Here is an 18,308-nt window from a genome sequence, read left to right as displayed (position 1 = left end):
GCGAATCCCGCCACATGGCACACAGCCCTGTAAGGAAGCAATTGCCGCATCGACTTGGCTTCGCGTTTTATCGACAACGCCAAGGACCCACCGTTATGCTCCACTCATTGTTTTTCTTGTGGCATATATTTATCTTTACATGCTGACGCCTCGCATAAGGATACGGTGTAGAGGATTCTCAACAAAACTGGACTGCCTGCGTGGAGGATTGTCTTAGTTTAATTTCTGCCTCCTTTATCACATGTATTATTGAGCGCTCATTTCTACGGGAGCTGTCCACTTCTGTCCCAAATAATGATAATAAATGGGTGTTGATCTAGATTCAGAACCAGTGGAAATAAAAAAACTAACACTTTGGTTTGTGCATGGTCAGTTCTTCAACTAGTAGATTACAATAACAAGAAGTAAACCAAACTAACTAGCCAATACACTGCAAGAGTATGCAACAAAGGAACTGCTACGTATACGCACAGCGGCAAAGCCCACAATCTTCGCGTCGTGCCATATCTACGTATTCTCGTCACTTAATAATGCCCTGCAGCTAGCGCCACCTTCTCAGCAGCAACCAAAACTCAATCCTGAATAAACCTGATTTCCTTTTTGCTTCTGATTTCACAAAATGCCCAAGAATGTCAGAAACGATAGCTGCTTACTTGCGGACAACTGGAGACAAAGGGACGCAACGCCTCTGGGGCTATGAACAAGTTGTCTATTCCAGCGTCAGGGGCACTGGCAATGAGACTCTTCAACTGCGCCTGGCTGGAGACGCGAAGCCTTTCCCAACCTTCCGGTAGCGTCTGCAGTCTGAGCTCGTAGTGGAGGACGAGATCGTCTGCCGACCGGTACCAGTTGCCCAAGTTCACGACGTAGTCACTTTTGTGCCCAGTCACCATTGCGTGAGCATCGGCAAAGAACTCTGGGCGGAAAAGGTGGACTCGAAGGCGCAGAGGATGTCCAGGCCACCCAGTTCGTGCATTATCTTGCGGTCTGCAGTGGGTAAGAGACCAAAAATGATGGTCCGTTTGCGTTTTTCGGCGAGACACGAATTAGCTAGGTGCGCTAGAAGTTCGGTTTTCACTTGGGCTCTGCCGTTCAGATTCAGTGTTCACAGATGGCAGTTGTGAGTTGGCAATAATGGGATAATGTCCATATATGCAATGCAGCGAGCGATGAAAAGAATAATGATAGAGTTAATGACATCTTAGTCGAAATCAAGAGCTAAAAATGAGCTTGTTCAGGGCATGTAACGTGAAGGGAAGATAAGCGCCGATCGTTAAAGGTAGCGGACTGGTTACAAAGAGAAGGCAAGCGATGCAGGGATCGGAAGAAAGTTAGGTGGGCAGATGAGATAAAGAAGTCTGCAGGGATATGTTCGCCGCAGCTGCCAAAGGATAGGTTAAGTCGAGAGACATGGGAGAGGCCTTTCCCCTGGAGTGGGTGGAGTGAGGCTGATGTTGATCATGATGCAGCATTTGCATAATCCCGTGTAGCCGCTTCTCCCCTATGCGCCCTGTGCCACGTCGCCTTGCGTGGCAGCCAGAAAATCCGCGTTCAAGAAATTGCGCAGCGCTTTCAAAATTATGGCATACAAGTTTTACCGACATGGAGGTTCTGCAGCTAAGGCACCAAAAAAAAAAAACAGGAGTGCCGTGAAAGCTAGTGCCCAGTGAAAAGTCAGAAAACCTCACATAATATAGGTGGGAGGTGGGTTAATAATGGGATCAGAATCGAGATTGGTACGCCACAGTGAGCTTCTAGCCATGAGGAACGCATGCCAGCTACTCATGCTGACCATTCGCCACAAGATGAAGCTATGCTGCCTTCAGTAATTAGTAGGGGTGTGCGAATATTGAAATTTTCAAATACGAATCGAATACGAATATGTAGAAAAAATGGCTTCGAATATCGAATCGAATATCGAATATCAGTACAGTGCAAAAAAAAATTTCAGAAAACAATGAGCAAGCAAACGTTGTTGCCCTTATTTTCTTCAAAATGGTGTATGGTCTTCAAAATGGTGTATGGTCTTTGCAACTAAAATAAACAAAACAAGACTGCCTCAGTACCATATAAAAAACATGATGTGCACAGAAATGTATACTACTTGATTAGACAGCATGAAAGTATCCAAACTATAATGAGGTCATGCAATACAAAATTCATAAAATGACAAGACTGGCAACAAAACAATAACATGATGACTATTAAACCTCATTCATTCAGAGTTCAAGGCACCAGAAGAAATGCCCGGTTCATTCGATGGCCTGTTATTGAATTGCCCCCAACCCCCCCCTCAAAAAAAAAATGCTGCCAAAAATTCTGAAGATGCACTAAGGCTTTATCAGGTAGCTCCATCGCGCTATCACCTGTAAGCCCGTGACGAGCCACCCGTTTTGGAGTGCTGGAAGAACAACACAAATGCAAGCAAGGGGCCGGGGAACACACAGTGCCGTCGGAGCGGCGAGGCGGTTTCTAAAAAGGAAAAAGAAATAAGCCGCGCGGAGCGTGGATTGGACTATCAGCGAATGCGTGGGCCGACATTTCAAGTTGCCGCGGGGCAGCGGTGAAGCTCGGAAACTGAAATTACGCAGCCAGGCTATTTTTTTCCCCTAGCGACAGAGGCCTTCCGATTGTTGCCACGACTGCTTTTACGCCCGCTAAAGAGGTGTGCAATTTACAACGCACCATGCCATATGCGATATTTTAACAGGATCGCTTGCCCCATTGTGACTACTCGACGCGCCCCTTCAGGAGGCTCCCGCTGAATTCCACAAGTAGGCTTTCCCGCATAGCTTAGTTTAAAAAACGGGATGGCGGAAGTCACTCTCGGAGAGTTATGAAGGCGACAGGACGCATTCTTCGGATGTGGGCATTAAATGTGTAACGTATTACCGAAGGATTAAAAAAAACGCGATTTCGCGTTGCGATTGCTTGAAGCGGGCCGTCGGCCATCATGTTCGCCGCACGGGTGATACGTGGGAAAGCCCACTTGGCGAAATCCTCATGAGGTCTTGTGGCGTCGGGATGCGGTAGGTCCGCGTGATAAACGGCGGAGAAGGAAGCGGATAGGGCCTCTGTATTGTTTTCCTGGAACTTTTAACTCGATTATCGGCTAATTTTCTCAGATATTGTGGTTTTGCCACGGTCAAATTTATGAAAGTATGCGCAGTATCCGATCGCTGGCGAGTATCCGGGAATTTTCGAATATTCGGAAATTCACGAATATCAATTTTCGAATACGAATACGAACAGAATATCAAACATATTCGATTCGTATTCGAAATTTCAAATATTCGCACACCCCTAGTAATTAGAGTTCAGCAATACCACATCTTCTGCTGCTCACCTTCCGCACCATGCACCGAAATCCAGCATTCAGCAGAGTGACGCAGAGGAGGTCGACACGATCGAGAGACAAAACTCTCGGCTGTAGTGGTCGCATACTGCCCATGATCTTCAAAGTCAAGGCCTCTTGGCAAGTGCAGAGACGAGGACAGCTGGGATACACCATTGCCACGGCTTGGCAAACTTATGAGTGTGTCGTGTTTGAGGCCGCCCAGTTCGTGTATCATCTTGAAGTCTGCAGTGGGTAAGACAAAAAAAAATGATGGTCGGCTTGCGTAGTTAGGCGAGATGCCAAATATGTGCACCAGCAGTTGGGTACCGTTGGTAGCCAGACCCGGTATTAGGCATCCGCTGATTATTCTACGTGGCATCGCTCATCCGCAGCTTTTGTCGCAGTGCGGATGTGGTTGATGTCGTCGTAAACTCAAATAAACAAGGCACTTGAAGATTATGTGGACATAAGGGGCTGAAAAGTGATTGCAGAGAAGTGCGTTTTGTAGTTTTGTAAGCAGCAGTAAGGGATAGCTCATACTTGTAACCAGAAAAGGCCACCATATTATGGTCGTGGCTACAATACTACTACAGAGGAGCACAGCACGCTGTCCTGTAACGGCAGCACACCATTTAGAGCAGGAATTCGTTTTAAGCATAAGGGGTATTCGGTTTATGCATACATTATACTATTACAGAGGAGCACAGAACACTGCCCTGTAACGGCAGCACACCATTTAGAGCAGGAATTCGTTTTAGGCATAAGGAGTATTCGGTTTATGCATACATTATACTATTACAGAGGAGTACAGCACACTGTCCTGTAACGGCAGCACACCATGTACAGCCGGATTTCGTTTTAAGCATAAGGGATATTCGGTTTATACACAAATATATATATACATAGCAGACAAGAGAAGCAACCGCCCCCGTGACCAAGGAGCATAGGGGATCTCTTTTTTTTAGTTTTTCATGAATGGGAGAATAATTTAAAGCAGAAGAAAAAACCACATGCCGCCGGTGGAATCCGAACCCACGACCTACAAATTTCGCGTCCGGTACTCTACTACCTGAACTACGGCGACAGCTGTCCTATCTTCTGCTTTCGAGGGTATTTATGTGTAGTGTAACCAAACCTTGAGAGTGTTCACCATTGCCACACACATCCATAGCGGCGTACGTAGTACATCCTGCATTACCACGAGTGCCACGTAGGAATGTGATCGAACGCTGAGGGCGGAAGCCGTGCGAGAACACTTATGCAACCTATGGCATCAAGGCTGCCAGATTCGAGGCTCCAAAACTCGAATCTGGCAGCCTTGATGACATACGTAGCATAAGAGGGTTCTGGAGGTTAATATATATGTAGGCCGCAGCGATGCTTGATTAGTCTATATGTTCTTTGTTCGATCTCTGACTTTCTCGGGAGGGCATTGACGAACCTGTGCACGAAATGCCTTGTCAGCCCAAACTTTTTGTTTCGCCTAATCTCGCCTAATCTTGAACAGTTATCATTATCAGCTGATATATATTGAACCCGCCGTATGCGACTCATAGCGCCCCCGGTAGAATCGAGATAAAATGGCTGAGCTTTAACTCAGTTATAGCAAATGTGGCGAGCGAAAGACCGGGCTCCATCACTCCGCCCAGTCAAGGCCCAATGGCTCTGACTGAAGTGAGCGCAACGAGCCGCGTGCCATATACGGCCAATCAAGTGGTGATGTCGCGTGGTATGGCGGAGGGTCGGCGCAGTGTTGAGCAGCGCAGCGGAGCTCGACTCCAGCTGTGGCCAGTCACGTGGTATGACGTCAGGCGTGTGAGGCCTGGCTCAAGGTCAAAGTGAAACCTTGTTCACTTGAAAGTCTCAGCTCAGAGAGGAGCTGCCGCTCCATAACGACCCCGTCCTTGTTCGCTGTAGCTCTATCTTCTTGTCACAGTGACGTAATTCTGTAGCCGGAATTGGGGAGGACTTGGGGAAGTCTGCGGTTGCCCTAACCAGCGCTGGCGCACAACTTAGGGGCTGAAACTGTGTTACCAAAGGCAAGAGCTCCGTTCCCGTAGGCGTTGTTGCAGTCAGTGACCATTCACCAACTAGCTCAACTCGCTGGTTTACTGTTTTACTCCCGTAGGGGGCTGAGTGAGACGGTCGTTCTCTCACGGGTTGCAAGTCGAGAGAAAACAAATGAAAGAACTGGAACTGAGGCCAAGCCCGAACTTTAAAGTTTAATTGATCGCATAAGGCAATCCCCAAGCAATAACACACTAGTATCCAGCCGTGCGCCGCCATACAGCTACAAAAGGAAGCTAAACAGTTTTTTCCGAAACTTCGTCGATGAAGAAATTCGTCCTGTCGCGAAGATCGAACCCAGGTCCACCTCCTGTCCACGGCAGGCAGTCTACCATCTCAGCTAACCTGAAAGCCTAGCAGATGGCAGGGCCGGTCCGTCTGCATCAACGATTTCAACGGCTGAGCACGGGTGGTGCTAAGAGTAATTACCCCCTTAGTGTACACTTTGTTTAATGCCAACACTATAATAGCAGGGCTAACATTGGGAGACTGGCTTACCTCCAGACGTAGCACACCCGAGAACAGCTTGCGCGGTCCACGATGCTTGGCGTTACTTCGCTGGTCTTCCACATCACTGGTCTTCCTACCACGAAGACTATCAAAACTCAAGCCCAGGATTATGCTTGGCGATGTCAGCAAACAGGGACGTCTGGTCACCACCATGCGTTAAGCAGTGGATCATCAGGCTCCAGAAGGTCGTGCATGGGTGTCTGCATCTTTCGGAGCTGCAGGAAACATCATGGTGAGAAAACGCGCTAAACGTGAGCTGGTTGTAATATGACCTCGTTCTCAGCAAAATATCAGTGCGATTCATTACCCAGCTGCTTAGCCGAGGTGCGTGGCCCCGCCATGGCGGCGCGCCACTCGGGCATCAGGTGGTAGCGCATGGCTTCGATTAGCAGCTCCTTGCCCTCCTCGCTCGTGGGGAGCAGTGGCTCCTCACCCACTTTGAATAGCAGGAACTCTCGCCGCATCAGTTGTAGGCGCCAGCGTTGCAGTAGCTGGAATTACAGAAATGGAAGCATCTCAGCACCCATCATCAGCATTATCAGTGTTTACTCACACATAATTTATCCTGCCTTTTTTCAACATCCCTCTGTCCAATCTCAAACTTCCACTACAATACGCAACAATTCTGGACAGAATCATTTTAAAACGAGAAAAGTTTATGAACGTAATTTTTTCATATAAGATTCCAGTATAACAATCAATATATCCGCCGACCACCCGTCGGCATTCTTAAATTTTTTTTCTTCCCTATTACCGCTTTTGTTATAGGCAAAAGCGTTCCCTTTTGAGTTTCAATGCTAGTCTTCACTGTTCGATGCGATCGATGGAAACGTTAACATTCTACTCTTACACATAAGAAAAATGAACCATTACCTTCAATATTTCTAGAACAGTCTCTTACTATTTTTCAATCTTAAAAATTTTTGTCCGAGAACGTTGGGCATGTCGGTACATGAGAATCGATTTATAAAGTGCTTGGCAGCCAAAGAGGAACCGACGTGTCCAGCAATCTAACAGACTGCGCAAAGGGAATGCATTTCTGCGAAGCAGGTAAATGGACTTTGCTGTACGAAACTCAATCACTTATGTTAAGGTCAGCCAATACAACTTGATTTTATCAAGTAGACGCAACCACAGAATTTACTCCAAACCAGTTTTAAACCAAATGGATCGCAGGTGTATTTGCTCAAATGCTTACAATCTAACCACTTCATCAGCGGCGCTGTGTCTACACAAAATCCAAACCGAGTATATATTAGTACCACTGAAAGCGGATTATCACCTACATTTCCTGATTTTTGCTCGGATGTCTCATTTTCCCAGAAACAAATTTACGTCTCCATAAATCTGAGGAGTGACCTTAGTTCGTGCGAATCCCGCCACATGGCACACAGCCCTGTAAGGAAGCAATTGCCGCATCGACTTGGCTTCCCGTTTTATCGACAACGCCAAGGACCCACCGTTATGCTCCACTCATTGTTTTTCTAGTGGCATATATTTATCTTTACATGCTGACGCCTCGCATAAGGATATGGTGTAGAGGATTCTCAACAAAACTGGACTGCCTGCGTGGAGGATTGTCTTAGTTTAATTTCTGCCTCCTTTATCACTTGTATTATTGAGCGCTCATTTCTACGGGAGCTTTCCACTTCTGTCCCAAAGAATGATAATAAATGGGTGTTGATCTAGATTCAGAACCAGTGGAAATAAAAAAACTAACACTCTGGTTTGTGCATGGTCAGTTCTTCAACTAGTAGATTACAATAACAAGAAGTAAACCAAACTAACTAGCCAATGCACTGCAAAAGTATGCAACAAAGGAACTGCTACGTATACGCACAGCGGCAAAGCCCCCAATCTTCGCGTCGTGCCATATCTCCGTATTCTCGTCACTTAATAATGCCCCGCAGCTAGCGCCACCTTCTCAGCAGCAACCAAAACTCAATCCTGAATAAACCTGATTTCCTTTTTGGTACTGATTTCACAAAATGCCCAAGAATGTCAGAAACGATAGCTGCTTACTTGCGGACAACTGGAGACAAAGGGACGCAACGCCTCTGGGGCTATGAACAAGTTGTCTATTCCAGCGTCAGGGGCACTGGCAATGAGACTCTTCAACTGCGCCTGGCTGGAGACGCGAAGCCTTTCCCAACCTTCCGGTAGCGTCTGCAGTCTGAGCTCGTAGTGAAGGACGAGATCGTCTGCCGACCGGTACCAGTTGCCCAAGTTCACGACGTAGTCACTTTTGTGCCCAGTCACCATTGCGTGAGCATCGGCAAAGAACTCTGGGCGGAAAAGGTGGACTCGAAGGCGCAGAGGATGTCCAGGCCACCCAGTTCGTGCATTATCTTGCGGTCTGCAGTGGGTAAGAGACCAAAAATGATGGTCCGTTTGCGTTTTTCGGCGAGACACGAATTAGCTAGGTGCGCTAGAAGTTCGGTTTTCACTTGGGCTCTGCCGTTCAGATTCAGTGTTCACAGATGGCAGTTGTGAGTTGGCAATAATGGGATAATGTCCATATATGCAATGCAGCGAGCGATGAAAAGAATAATGATAGAGTTAATGACATCTTAGTCGAAATCAAGAGCTAAAAATGAGCTTGTTCAGGGCATGTAACGTGAAGGGAAGATAAGCGCCGATCGTTAAAGGTAGCGGACTGGTTACAAAGAGAAGGCAAGCGATGCAGGGATCGGAAGAAAGTTAGGTGGGCAGATGAGATAAAGAAGTCTGCAGGGATATGTTCGCCGCAGCTGCCAAAGGATAGGTTAAGTCGAGAGACATGGGAGAGGCCTTTCCCCTGGAGTGGGTGGAGTGAGGCTGATGTTGATCATGATGCAGCATTTGCATAATCCCGTGTAGCCGCTTCTCCCCTATGCGCCCTGTGCCACGTCGCCTTGCGTGGCAGCCAGAAAATCCGCGTTCAAGAAATTGCGCAGCGCTTTCAAAATTATGGCATACAAGTTTTACCGACATGGAGGTTCTGCAGCTAAGGCACCAAAAAAAAAAAAACAGGAGTGCCGTGAAAGCTAGTGCCCAGTGAAAAATCAGAAAACCTCACATAATATAGGTGGGAGGTGGGTTAATAATGGGATCAGAATCGAGATTGGTACGCCACAGTGAGCTTCTAGCCATGAGGAACGCATGCCAGCTACTCATGCTGACCATTCGCCACAAGATGAAGCTATGCTGCCTTCAGTAATTAGTAGGGGTGTGCGAATATTGAAATTTTCAAATACGAATCGAATACGAATATGTAGAAAAAATGGCTTCGAATATCGAATCGAATATCGAATATCAGTACAGTGCAAAAAAAAATTTCAGAAAACAATGAGCAAGCAAACGTTGTTGCCCTTATTTTCTTCAAAATGGTGTATGGTCTTCAAAATGGTGTATGGTCTTTGCAACTAAAATAAACAAAACAAGACTGCCTCAGTACCATATAAAAAACATGATGTGCACAGAAATGTATACTACTTGATTAGACAGCATGAAAGTATCCAAACTATAATGAGGTCATGCAATACAAAATTCATAAAATGACAAGACTGGCAACAAAACAATAACATGATGACTATTAAACCTCATTCATTCAGAGTTCAAGGCACCAGAAGAAATGCCCGGTTCATTCGATGGCCTGTTATTGAATTGCCCCCAACCCCCCCCTCAAAAAAAAAATGCTGCCAAAAATTCTGAAGATGCACTAAGGCTTTATCAGGTAGCTCCATCGCGCTATCACCTGTAAGCCCGTGACGAGCCACCCGTTTTGGAGTGCTGGAAGAACAACACAAATGCAAGCAAGGGGCCGGGGAACACACAGTGCCGTCGGAGCGGCGAGGCGGTTTCTAAAAAGGAAAAAGAAATAAGCCGCGCGGAGCGTGGATTGGACTATCAGCGAATGCGTGGGCCGACATTTCAAGTTGCCGCGGGGCAGCGGTGAAGCTCGGAAACTGAAATTACGCAGCCAGGCTATTTTTTTCCCCTAGCGACAGAGGCCTTCCGATTGTTGCCACGACTGCTTTTACGCCCGCTAAAGAGGTGTGCAATTTACAACGCACCATGCCATATGCGATATTTTAACAGGATCGCTTGCCCCATTGTGACTACTCGACGCGCCCCTTCAGGAGGCTCCCGCTGAATTCCACAAGTAGGCTTTCCCGCATAGCTTAGTTTAAAAAACGGGATGGCGGAAGTCACTCTCGGAGAGTTATGAAGGCGACAGGACGCATTCTTCGGATGTGGGCATTAAATGTGTAACGTATTACCGAAGGATTAAAAAAAACGCGATTTCGCGTTGCGATTGCTTGAAGCGGGCCGTCGGCCATCATGTTCGCCGCACGGGTGATACGTGGGAAAGCCCACTTGGCGAAATCCTCATGAGGTCTTGTGGCGTCGGGATGCGGTAGGTCCGCGTGATAAACGGCGGAGAAGGAAGCGGATAGGGCCTCTGTATTGTTTTCCTGGAACTTTTAACTCGATTATCGGCTAATTTTCTCAGATATTGTGGTTTTGCCACGGTCAAATTTATGAAAGTATGCGCAGTATCCGATCGCTGGCGAGTATCCGGGAATTTTCGAATATTCGGAAATTCACGAATATCAATTTTCGAATACGAATACGAACAGAATATCAAACATATTCGATTCGTATTCGAAATTTCAAATATTCGCACACCCCTAGTAATTAGAGTTCAGCAATACCACATCTTCTGCTGCTCACCTTCCGCACCATGCACCGAAATCCAGCATTCAGCAGAGTGACGCAGAGGAGGTCGACACGATCGAGAGACAAAACTCTCGGCTGTAGTGGTCGCATACTGCCCATGATCTTCAAAGTCAAGGCCTCTTGGCAAGTGCAGAGACGAGGACAGCTGGGATACACCATTGCCACGGCTTGGCAAACTTATGAGTGTGTCGTGTTTGAGGCCGCCCAGTTCGTGTATCATCTTGAAGTCTGCAGTGGGTAAGACAAAAAAAAATGATGGTCGGCTTGCGTAGTTAGGCGAGATGCCAAATATGTGCACCAGCAGTTGGGTACCGTTGGTAGCCAGACCCGGTATTAGGCATCCGCTGATTATTCTACGTGGCATCGCTCATCCGCAGCTTTTGTCGCAGTGCGGATGTGGTTGATGTCGTCGTAAACTCAAATAAACAAGGCACTTGAAGATTATGTGGACATAAGGGGCTGAAAAGTGATTGCAGAGAAGTGCGTTTTGTAGTTTTGTAAGCAGCAGTAAGGGATAGCTCATACTTGTAACCAGAAAAGGCCACCATATTATGGTCGTGGCTACAATACTACTACAGAGGAGCACAGCACGCTGTCCTGTAACGGCAGCACACCATTTAGAGCAGGAATTCGTTTTAAGCATAAGGGGTATTCGGTTTATGCATACATTATACTATTACAGAGGAGCACAGAACACTGCCCTGTAACGGCAGCACACCATTTAGAGCAGGAATTCGTTTTAGGCATAAGGAGTATTCGGTTTATGCATACATTATACTATTACAGAGGAGTACAGCACACTGTCCTGTAACGGCAGCACACCATGTACAGCCGGATTTCGTTTTAAGCATAAGGGATATTCGGTTTATACACAAATATATATATACATAGCAGACAAGAGAAGCAACCGCCCCCGTGACCAAGGAGCATAGGGGATCTCTTTTTTTTAGTTTTTCATGAATGGGAGAATAATTTAAAGCAGAAGAAAAAACCACATGCCGCCGGTGGAATCCGAACCCACGACCTACAAATTTCGCGTCCGGTACTCTACTACCTGAACTACGGCGACAGCTGTCCTATCTTCTGCTTTCGAGGGTATTTATGTGTAGTGTAACCAAACCTTGAGAGTGTTCACCATTGCCACACACATCCATAGCGGCGTACGTAGTACATCCTGCATTACCACGAGTGCCACGTAGGAATGTGATCGAACGCTGAGGGCGGAAGCCGTGCGAGAACACTTATGCAACCTATGGCATCAAGGCTGCCAGATTCGAGGCTCCAAAACTCGAATCTGGCAGCCTTGATGACATACGTAGCATAAGAGGGTTCTGGAGGTTAATATATATGTAGGCCGCAGCGATGCTTGATTAGTCTATATGTTCTTTGTTCGATCTCTGACTTTCTCGGGAGGGCATTGACGAACCTGTGCACGAAATGCCTTGTCAGCCCAAACTTTTTGTTTCGCCTAATCTCGCCTAATCTTGAACAGTTATCATTATCAGCTGATATATATTGAACCCGCCGTATGCGACTCATAGCGCCCCCGGTAGAATCGAGATAAAATGGCTGAGCTTTAACTCAGTTATAGCAAATGTGGCGAGCGAAAGACCGGGCTCCATCACTCCGCCCAGTCAAGGCCCAATGGCTCTGACTGAAGTGAGCGCAACGAGCCGCGTGCCATATACGGCCAATCAAGTGGTGATGTCGCGTGGTATGGCGGAGGGTCGGCGCAGTGTTGAGCAGCGCAGCGGAGCTCGACTCCAGCTGTGGCCAGTCACGTGGTATGACGTCAGGCGTGTGAGGCCTGGCTCAAGGTCAAAGTGAAACCTTGTTCACTTGAAAGTCTCAGCTCAGAGAGGAGCTGCCGCTCCATAACGACCCCGTCCTTGTTCGCTGTAGCTCTATCTTCTTGTCACAGTGACGTAATTCTGTAGCCGGAATTGGGGAGGACTTGGGGAAGTCTGCGGTTGCCCTAACCAGCGCTGGCGCACAACTTAGGGGCTGAAACTGTGTTACCAAAGGCAAGAGCTCCGTTCCCGTAGGCGTTGTTGCAGTCAGTGACCATTCACCAACTAGCTCAACTCGCTGGTTTACTGTTTTACTCCCGTAGGGGGCTGAGTGAGACGGTCGTTCTCTCACGGGTTGCAAGTCGAGAGAAAACAAATGAAAGAACTGGAACTGAGGCCAAGCCCGAACTTTAAAGTTTAATTGATCGCATAAGGCAATCCCCAAGCAATAACACACTAGTATCCAGCCGTGCGCCGCCATACAGCTACAAAAGGAAGCTAAACAGTTTTTTCCGAAACTTCGTCGATGAAGAAATTCGTCCTGTCGCGAAGATCGAACCCAGGTCCACCTCCTGTCCACGGCAGGCAGTCTACCATCTCAGCTAACCTGAAAGCCTAGCAGATGGCAGGGCCGGTCCGTCTGCATCAACGATTTCAACGGCTGAGCACGGGTGGTGCTAAGAGTAATTACCCCCTTAGTGTACACTTTGTTTAATGCCAACACTATAATAGCAGGGCTAACATTGGGAGACTGGCTTACCTCCAGACGTAGCACACCCGAGAACAGCTTGCGCGGTCCACGATGCTTGGCGTTACTTCGCTGGTCTTCCACATCACTGGTCTTCCTACCACGAAGACTATCAAAACTCAAGCCCAGGATTATGCTTGGCGATGTCAGCAAACAGGGACGTCTGGTCACCACCATGCGTTAAGCAGTGGATCATCAGGCTCCAGAAGGTCGTGCATGGGTGTCTGCATCTTTCGGAGCTGCAGGAAACATCATGGTGAGAAAACGCGCTAAACGTGAGCTGGTTGTAATATGACCTCGTTCTCAGCAAAATATCAGTGCGATTCATTACCCAGCTGCTTAGCCGAGGTGCGTGGCCCCGCCATGGCGGCGCGCCACTCGGGCATCAGGTGGTAGCGCATGGCTTCGATTAGCAGCTCCTTGCCCTCCTCGCTCGTGGGGAGCAGTGGCTCCTCACCCACTTTGAATAGCAGGAACTCTCGCCGCATCAGTTGTAGGCGCCAGCGTTGCAGTAGCTGGAATTACAGAAATGGAAGCATCTCAGCACCCATCATCAGCATTATCAGTGTTTACTCACACATAATTTATCCTGCCTTTTTTCAACATCCCTCTGTCCAATCTCAAACTTCCACTACAATACGCAACAATTCTGGACAGAATCATTTTAAAACGAGAAAAGTTTATGAACGTAATTTTTTCATATAAGATTCCAGTATAACAATCAATATATCCGCCGACCACCCGTCGGCATTCTTAAATTTTTTTTTTTCCCTATTACCGCTTTTGTTATAGGCAAAAGCGTTCCCTTTTGAGTTTCAATGCTAGTCTTCACTGTTCGATGCGATCGATGGAAACGTTAACATTCTACTCTTACACATAAGAAAAATGAACCATTACCTTCAATATTTCTAGAACAGTCTCTTACTATTTTTCAATCTTAAAAATTTTTGTCCGAGAACGTTGGGCATGTCGGTACATGAGAATCGATTTATAAAGTGCTTGGCAGCCAAAGAGGAACCGACGTGTCCAGCAATCTAACAGACTGCGCAAAGGGAATGCATTTCTGCGAAGCAGGTAAATGGACTTTGCTGTACGAAACTCAATCACTTATGTTAAGGTCAGCCAATACAACTTGATTTTATCAAGTAGACGCAACCACAGAATTTACTCCAAACCAGTTTTAAACCAAATGGATCGCAGGTGTATTTGCTCAAATGCTTACAATCTAACCACTTCATCAGCGGCGCTGTGTCTACACAAAATCCAAACCGAGTATATATTAGTACCACTGAAAGCGGATTATCACCTACATTTCCTGATTTTTGCTCGGATGTCTCATTTTCCCAGAAACAAATTTACGTCTCCATAAATCTGAGGAGTGACCTTAGTTCGTGCGAATCCCGCCACATGGCACACAGCCCTGTAAGGAAGCAATTGCCGCATCGACTTGGCTTCCCGTTTTATCGACAACGCCAAGGACCCACCGTTATGCTCCACTCATTGTTTTTCTAGTGGCATATATTTATCTTTACATGCTGACGCCTCGCATAAGGATATGGTGTAGAGGATTCTCAACAAAACTGGACTGCCTGCGTGGAGGATTGTCTTAGTTTAATTTCTGCCTCCTTTATCACTTGTATTATTGAGCGCTCATTTCTACGGGAGCTTTCCACTTCTGTCCCAAAGAATGATAATAAATGGGTGTTGATCTAGATTCAGAACCAGTGGAAATAAAAAAACTAACACTCTGGTTTGTGCATGGTCAGTTCTTCAACTAGTAGATTACAATAACAAGAAGTAAACCAAACTAACTAGCCAATGCACTGCAAAAGTATGCAACAAAGGAACTGCTACGTATACGCACAGCGGCAAAGCCCCCAATCTTCGCGTCGTGCCATATCTCCGTATTCTCGTCACTTAATAATGCCCCGCAGCTAGCGCCACCTTCTCAGCAGCAACCAAAACTCAATCCTGAATAAACCTGATTTCCTTTTTGGTACTGATTTCACAAAATGCCCAAGAATGTCAGAAACGATAGCTGCTTACTTGCGGACAACTGGAGACAAAGGGACGCAACGCCTCTGGGGCTATGAACAAGTTGTCTATTCCAGCGTCAGGGGCACTGGCAATGAGACTCTTCAACTGCGCCTGGCTGGAGACGCGAAGCCTTTCCCAACCTTCCGGTAGCGTCTGCAGTCTGAGCTCGTAGTGAAGGACGAGATCGTCTGCCGACCGGTACCAGTTGCCCAAGTTCACGACGTAGTCACTTTTGTGCCCAGTCACCATTGCGTGAGCATCGGCAAGGAACTCTGGGCGGAAAAGGTGGACTCGAAGGCGCAGAGGATGTCCAGGCCACCCAGTTCGTGCATTATCTTGCTGTCTGCAGTGGGTAAGAGACAAAAAATGATGGTCCGTTTGCGTTTTTCGGCGAGACACGAATTAGCCAGGTGCGCTAGAAGTTCGGTTTTCACTTGGGCTCTGCCTTTCAGATTCAATGTTCACAGATGGCAGTTGCTGAGTTAGCAATAATGGGATAATGTCCATATATGCAATGCAGCGAGCGATGAAAAGAATAATGATAGACTTAATGACATCTTAGTCGAAATCAAGAGCTAAAAATGAGCTTGTTCAGGGCATGTAACGTGAAAGGAAGATAAGCGCCGATCGTTAAAGGTAGCGGACTGGTTACAAAGAGAAGGCAAGCGATGCAGGGTTCGGAAGAAAGTTAGGTGGGCAGATGAGATAAAGAAGTCTGCAGGGATATGTTCGCCTGAGCTGCCAAAGGATAGGTTAATTCGAGAGACATGGGAGAGGCCTTTCCCCTGGAGTGGTTGGAGTGAGGCTGATGTTGATCATGATGCAGCATTTGCATAATCCCGTGTAGCCGCTTCTCCCCTATGCGCCCTGTGCCACGTCGCCTTGCGTGGCAGCCAGAAAATCCGCGTTCAAGAAATTGCGCAGCGCTTTCAAAATTATGGCATTCAAGTTTTACCGACATGGAGGTTCTGCAGCTAAGGCACCAAAAAAAAAAAACAAGAGTGCCGTGAAAGCTAGTGCCCAGTGAAAAGTCAGAAAAACACACATAATATAGGTGGGAGGTGGGTTAACAATGGGATCAGAATCGAGATTGGTACGCCACAGTGAGCTTCTAGCCATGAGGAACGCATGCCAGCTACTCATGCTGACCATTCGCCACAAGATGAAGCTATGCTGCCTTCAGTAATTAGTAGGGGTGTGCGAATATTGAAATTTTCAAATACGAATCGAATACGAATATGAAGAAAAAATGGCTTCGAATATCGAATCGAATATCGAATATCTGTTCAGTGCAAAAAAAATTTCAGAAAACAATGAGCAGGCAAACGTTGTTGCCCTTATTTTCTTCAAAATGGTGTATGGTCTTCAAAATGGTGTATGGTCTTTGCAACTAAAATAAACAAAACAAGACTGCCTCAGTACCATATAAAAAACATGATGTGCACAGAAATGTATACTACTTGATTAGACAGCATAAAAGTATCCAAACTATAGTGAGGTCATGCAATACAAAATTCATAAAATGACAAGACTGGCAACAAAATAATAACATGATGACTATTAAACCTCATTCATTCAGAGTTCAAGGCACCAGAAGAAATGCCCGGTTCATTCGATGGCCTGTTATTGAATTGCCCCCAACCCCCCCCCCCCCCCCTGAAAAAAAAATGCTGCCGAAAATTCTGAAGATGCACTAAGGCTTTACCAGGTAGCTCCATCGCGCTATCACCTGTAAGCCCGTGACGAGCCACCCGTTTTGGAGTGCTCTAAGAACAACACAAATGCAAGCAAGGGGCCGGGGAACACACAGTGCCGTCGGAGCGGCGAGGCGGTTTCTAAAAAGGAAAAAGAAATTAGCCGCGCGGAGCGTGGATTGGACTATCAGAGAATGCGTGGGCCGACATTTCAAGTTGCCGCGGGGCAGCGGTGAAGCTCGGAAACTGAAATTACGCAGCCAGGCTATTTTTTTCCCCTAGCGACAGAGGCCTTCCGATTGTTGCCACGACTGCTTTTACGCCCGCTAAAGAGGTGTGCAATTTACAACGCACCATGCCATATGCGATATTTTAACAGGATCGCTTGCCCCATTGTGACTACTCGACGCGCCCCTTCAGGAGGCTCCCGCTGAATTCTACAAGTAGGCTTTCCCGCATAGCGTAGTTTAAAAAACGGGATGGCGGAAGTCACTCTCGGAGAGTTATGAAGGCGACAGGACGCATTCTTCGGATGTGGGCATTAAATGTGTAACGTATTACCGAAGGATTAAAAAAAACGCGATTTCGCGTTGCGATTGCTTGAAGCGGGCCGTCGGCCATCATGTTCGCCGCACGGGTGATACGTGGGAAAGCCCACTTGGCGAAATCCTCATGAGGTCTTGTGGCGTCGGGATGCGGTCGGTCCACGTGATAAACGGCGGAGAAGGAAGCGGATAGGACCTCTGTATTGTTTTCCTGGAACTTTTAACTCGATTATCGGCTAATTTTCCCAGATATTGTGGTTTTGCCACGGTCAAATTTATGAAAGTATGCGCAGTATCCGATCGCTGGCGAGTATCCGGGAATTTTCGAATATTCGGAAATTCACGAATATCAATTTTCGAATACGAATACGAACAGAATATCAACATATTCGATTCGTATTCGAAATTTCAAATATTCGCACACCCCTAGTAATTAGAGTTCAGCAATAACACATCTTCTGCTGCTCACCTTCCGCACCATGCACCGAAATCCGGCATTCAGCAGAGTGTACACTTTGTTTAATGCCAACACTATATTAGCCGGGCTAACATTGGGAGACTGGCTTACCTCCAGACGTAGCACACCCGAGAACAGCTTGCTTGCGCGGTCCATGACGCTTGGCGTTACTTCACTGGTCTTCCACATCACTGGTCTTCCTACCACGAAGACTATCAAAACTCAAGCCCAGGAATATGCTTGGCGATGTCGGCAAACAGAGACGTCTGGTCAGCACCATGTGTTAAGCAGTGGATCATCAGGCCCAGAAGGTCGTGCATGGGTGTCTGCATCTCGCGAAGCTGCAGGAAACATCATTGCGAGAAAACGCGCTAAACGTGAGCTGGTTGTAAGATGACCTC

The 18,308-nt window shown here is 47.0% G+C and overlaps 1 protein-coding gene across 2 annotated transcripts; it reads right to left on the bottom strand.

Annotated features, from left to right (window-relative positions):
• Nucleotides 1-3,398: 3,398 nt before the first annotated feature.
• On the bottom strand, nt 3,399-17,959 carry LOC144112343 (uncharacterized). 2 transcript variants are annotated; one of them, XM_077645203.1, is made up of 6 exons: nt 13,187-13,322; nt 10,631-10,864; nt 7,937-8,270; nt 6,222-6,405; nt 5,903-6,129; nt 3,399-3,580 (listed from the first exon to the last, which is right to left on the bottom strand). In XM_077645203.1, exons 2-5 carry the CDS (start codon nt 10,657-10,659, stop codon nt 6,086-6,088), a joined length of 591 nt encoding a protein of 196 aa, XP_077501329.1. In that variant the 5' UTR covers nt 10,660-10,864; nt 13,187-13,322; the 3' UTR covers nt 3,399-3,580; nt 5,903-6,085. The 2 variants fall into 2 exon arrangements, with proteins under 2 accessions (XP_077501329.1, XP_077501331.1); XM_077645205.1 differs by lacking the exons at nt 3,399-3,580; nt 5,903-6,129; nt 6,222-6,405; nt 7,937-8,270 and adding exons at nt 13,506-13,689; nt 15,221-15,554; nt 17,920-17,959 and having other exon boundaries at nt 10,683-10,864; nt 13,187-13,413.
• Nucleotides 17,960-18,308: the final 349 nt, after the last annotated feature.

This window comes from Amblyomma americanum, chromosome 1 (genome assembly GCF_052857255.1).
Source record: "Amblyomma americanum isolate KBUSLIRL-KWMA chromosome 1, ASM5285725v1, whole genome shotgun sequence".
Classification (NCBI taxonomy): domain Eukaryota; kingdom Metazoa; phylum Arthropoda; class Arachnida; order Ixodida; family Ixodidae; genus Amblyomma; species Amblyomma americanum.
The sequence above is the reverse complement of the archived record's forward strand: the minus strand, read 5'-3'. Positions and strand labels throughout refer to the sequence as shown.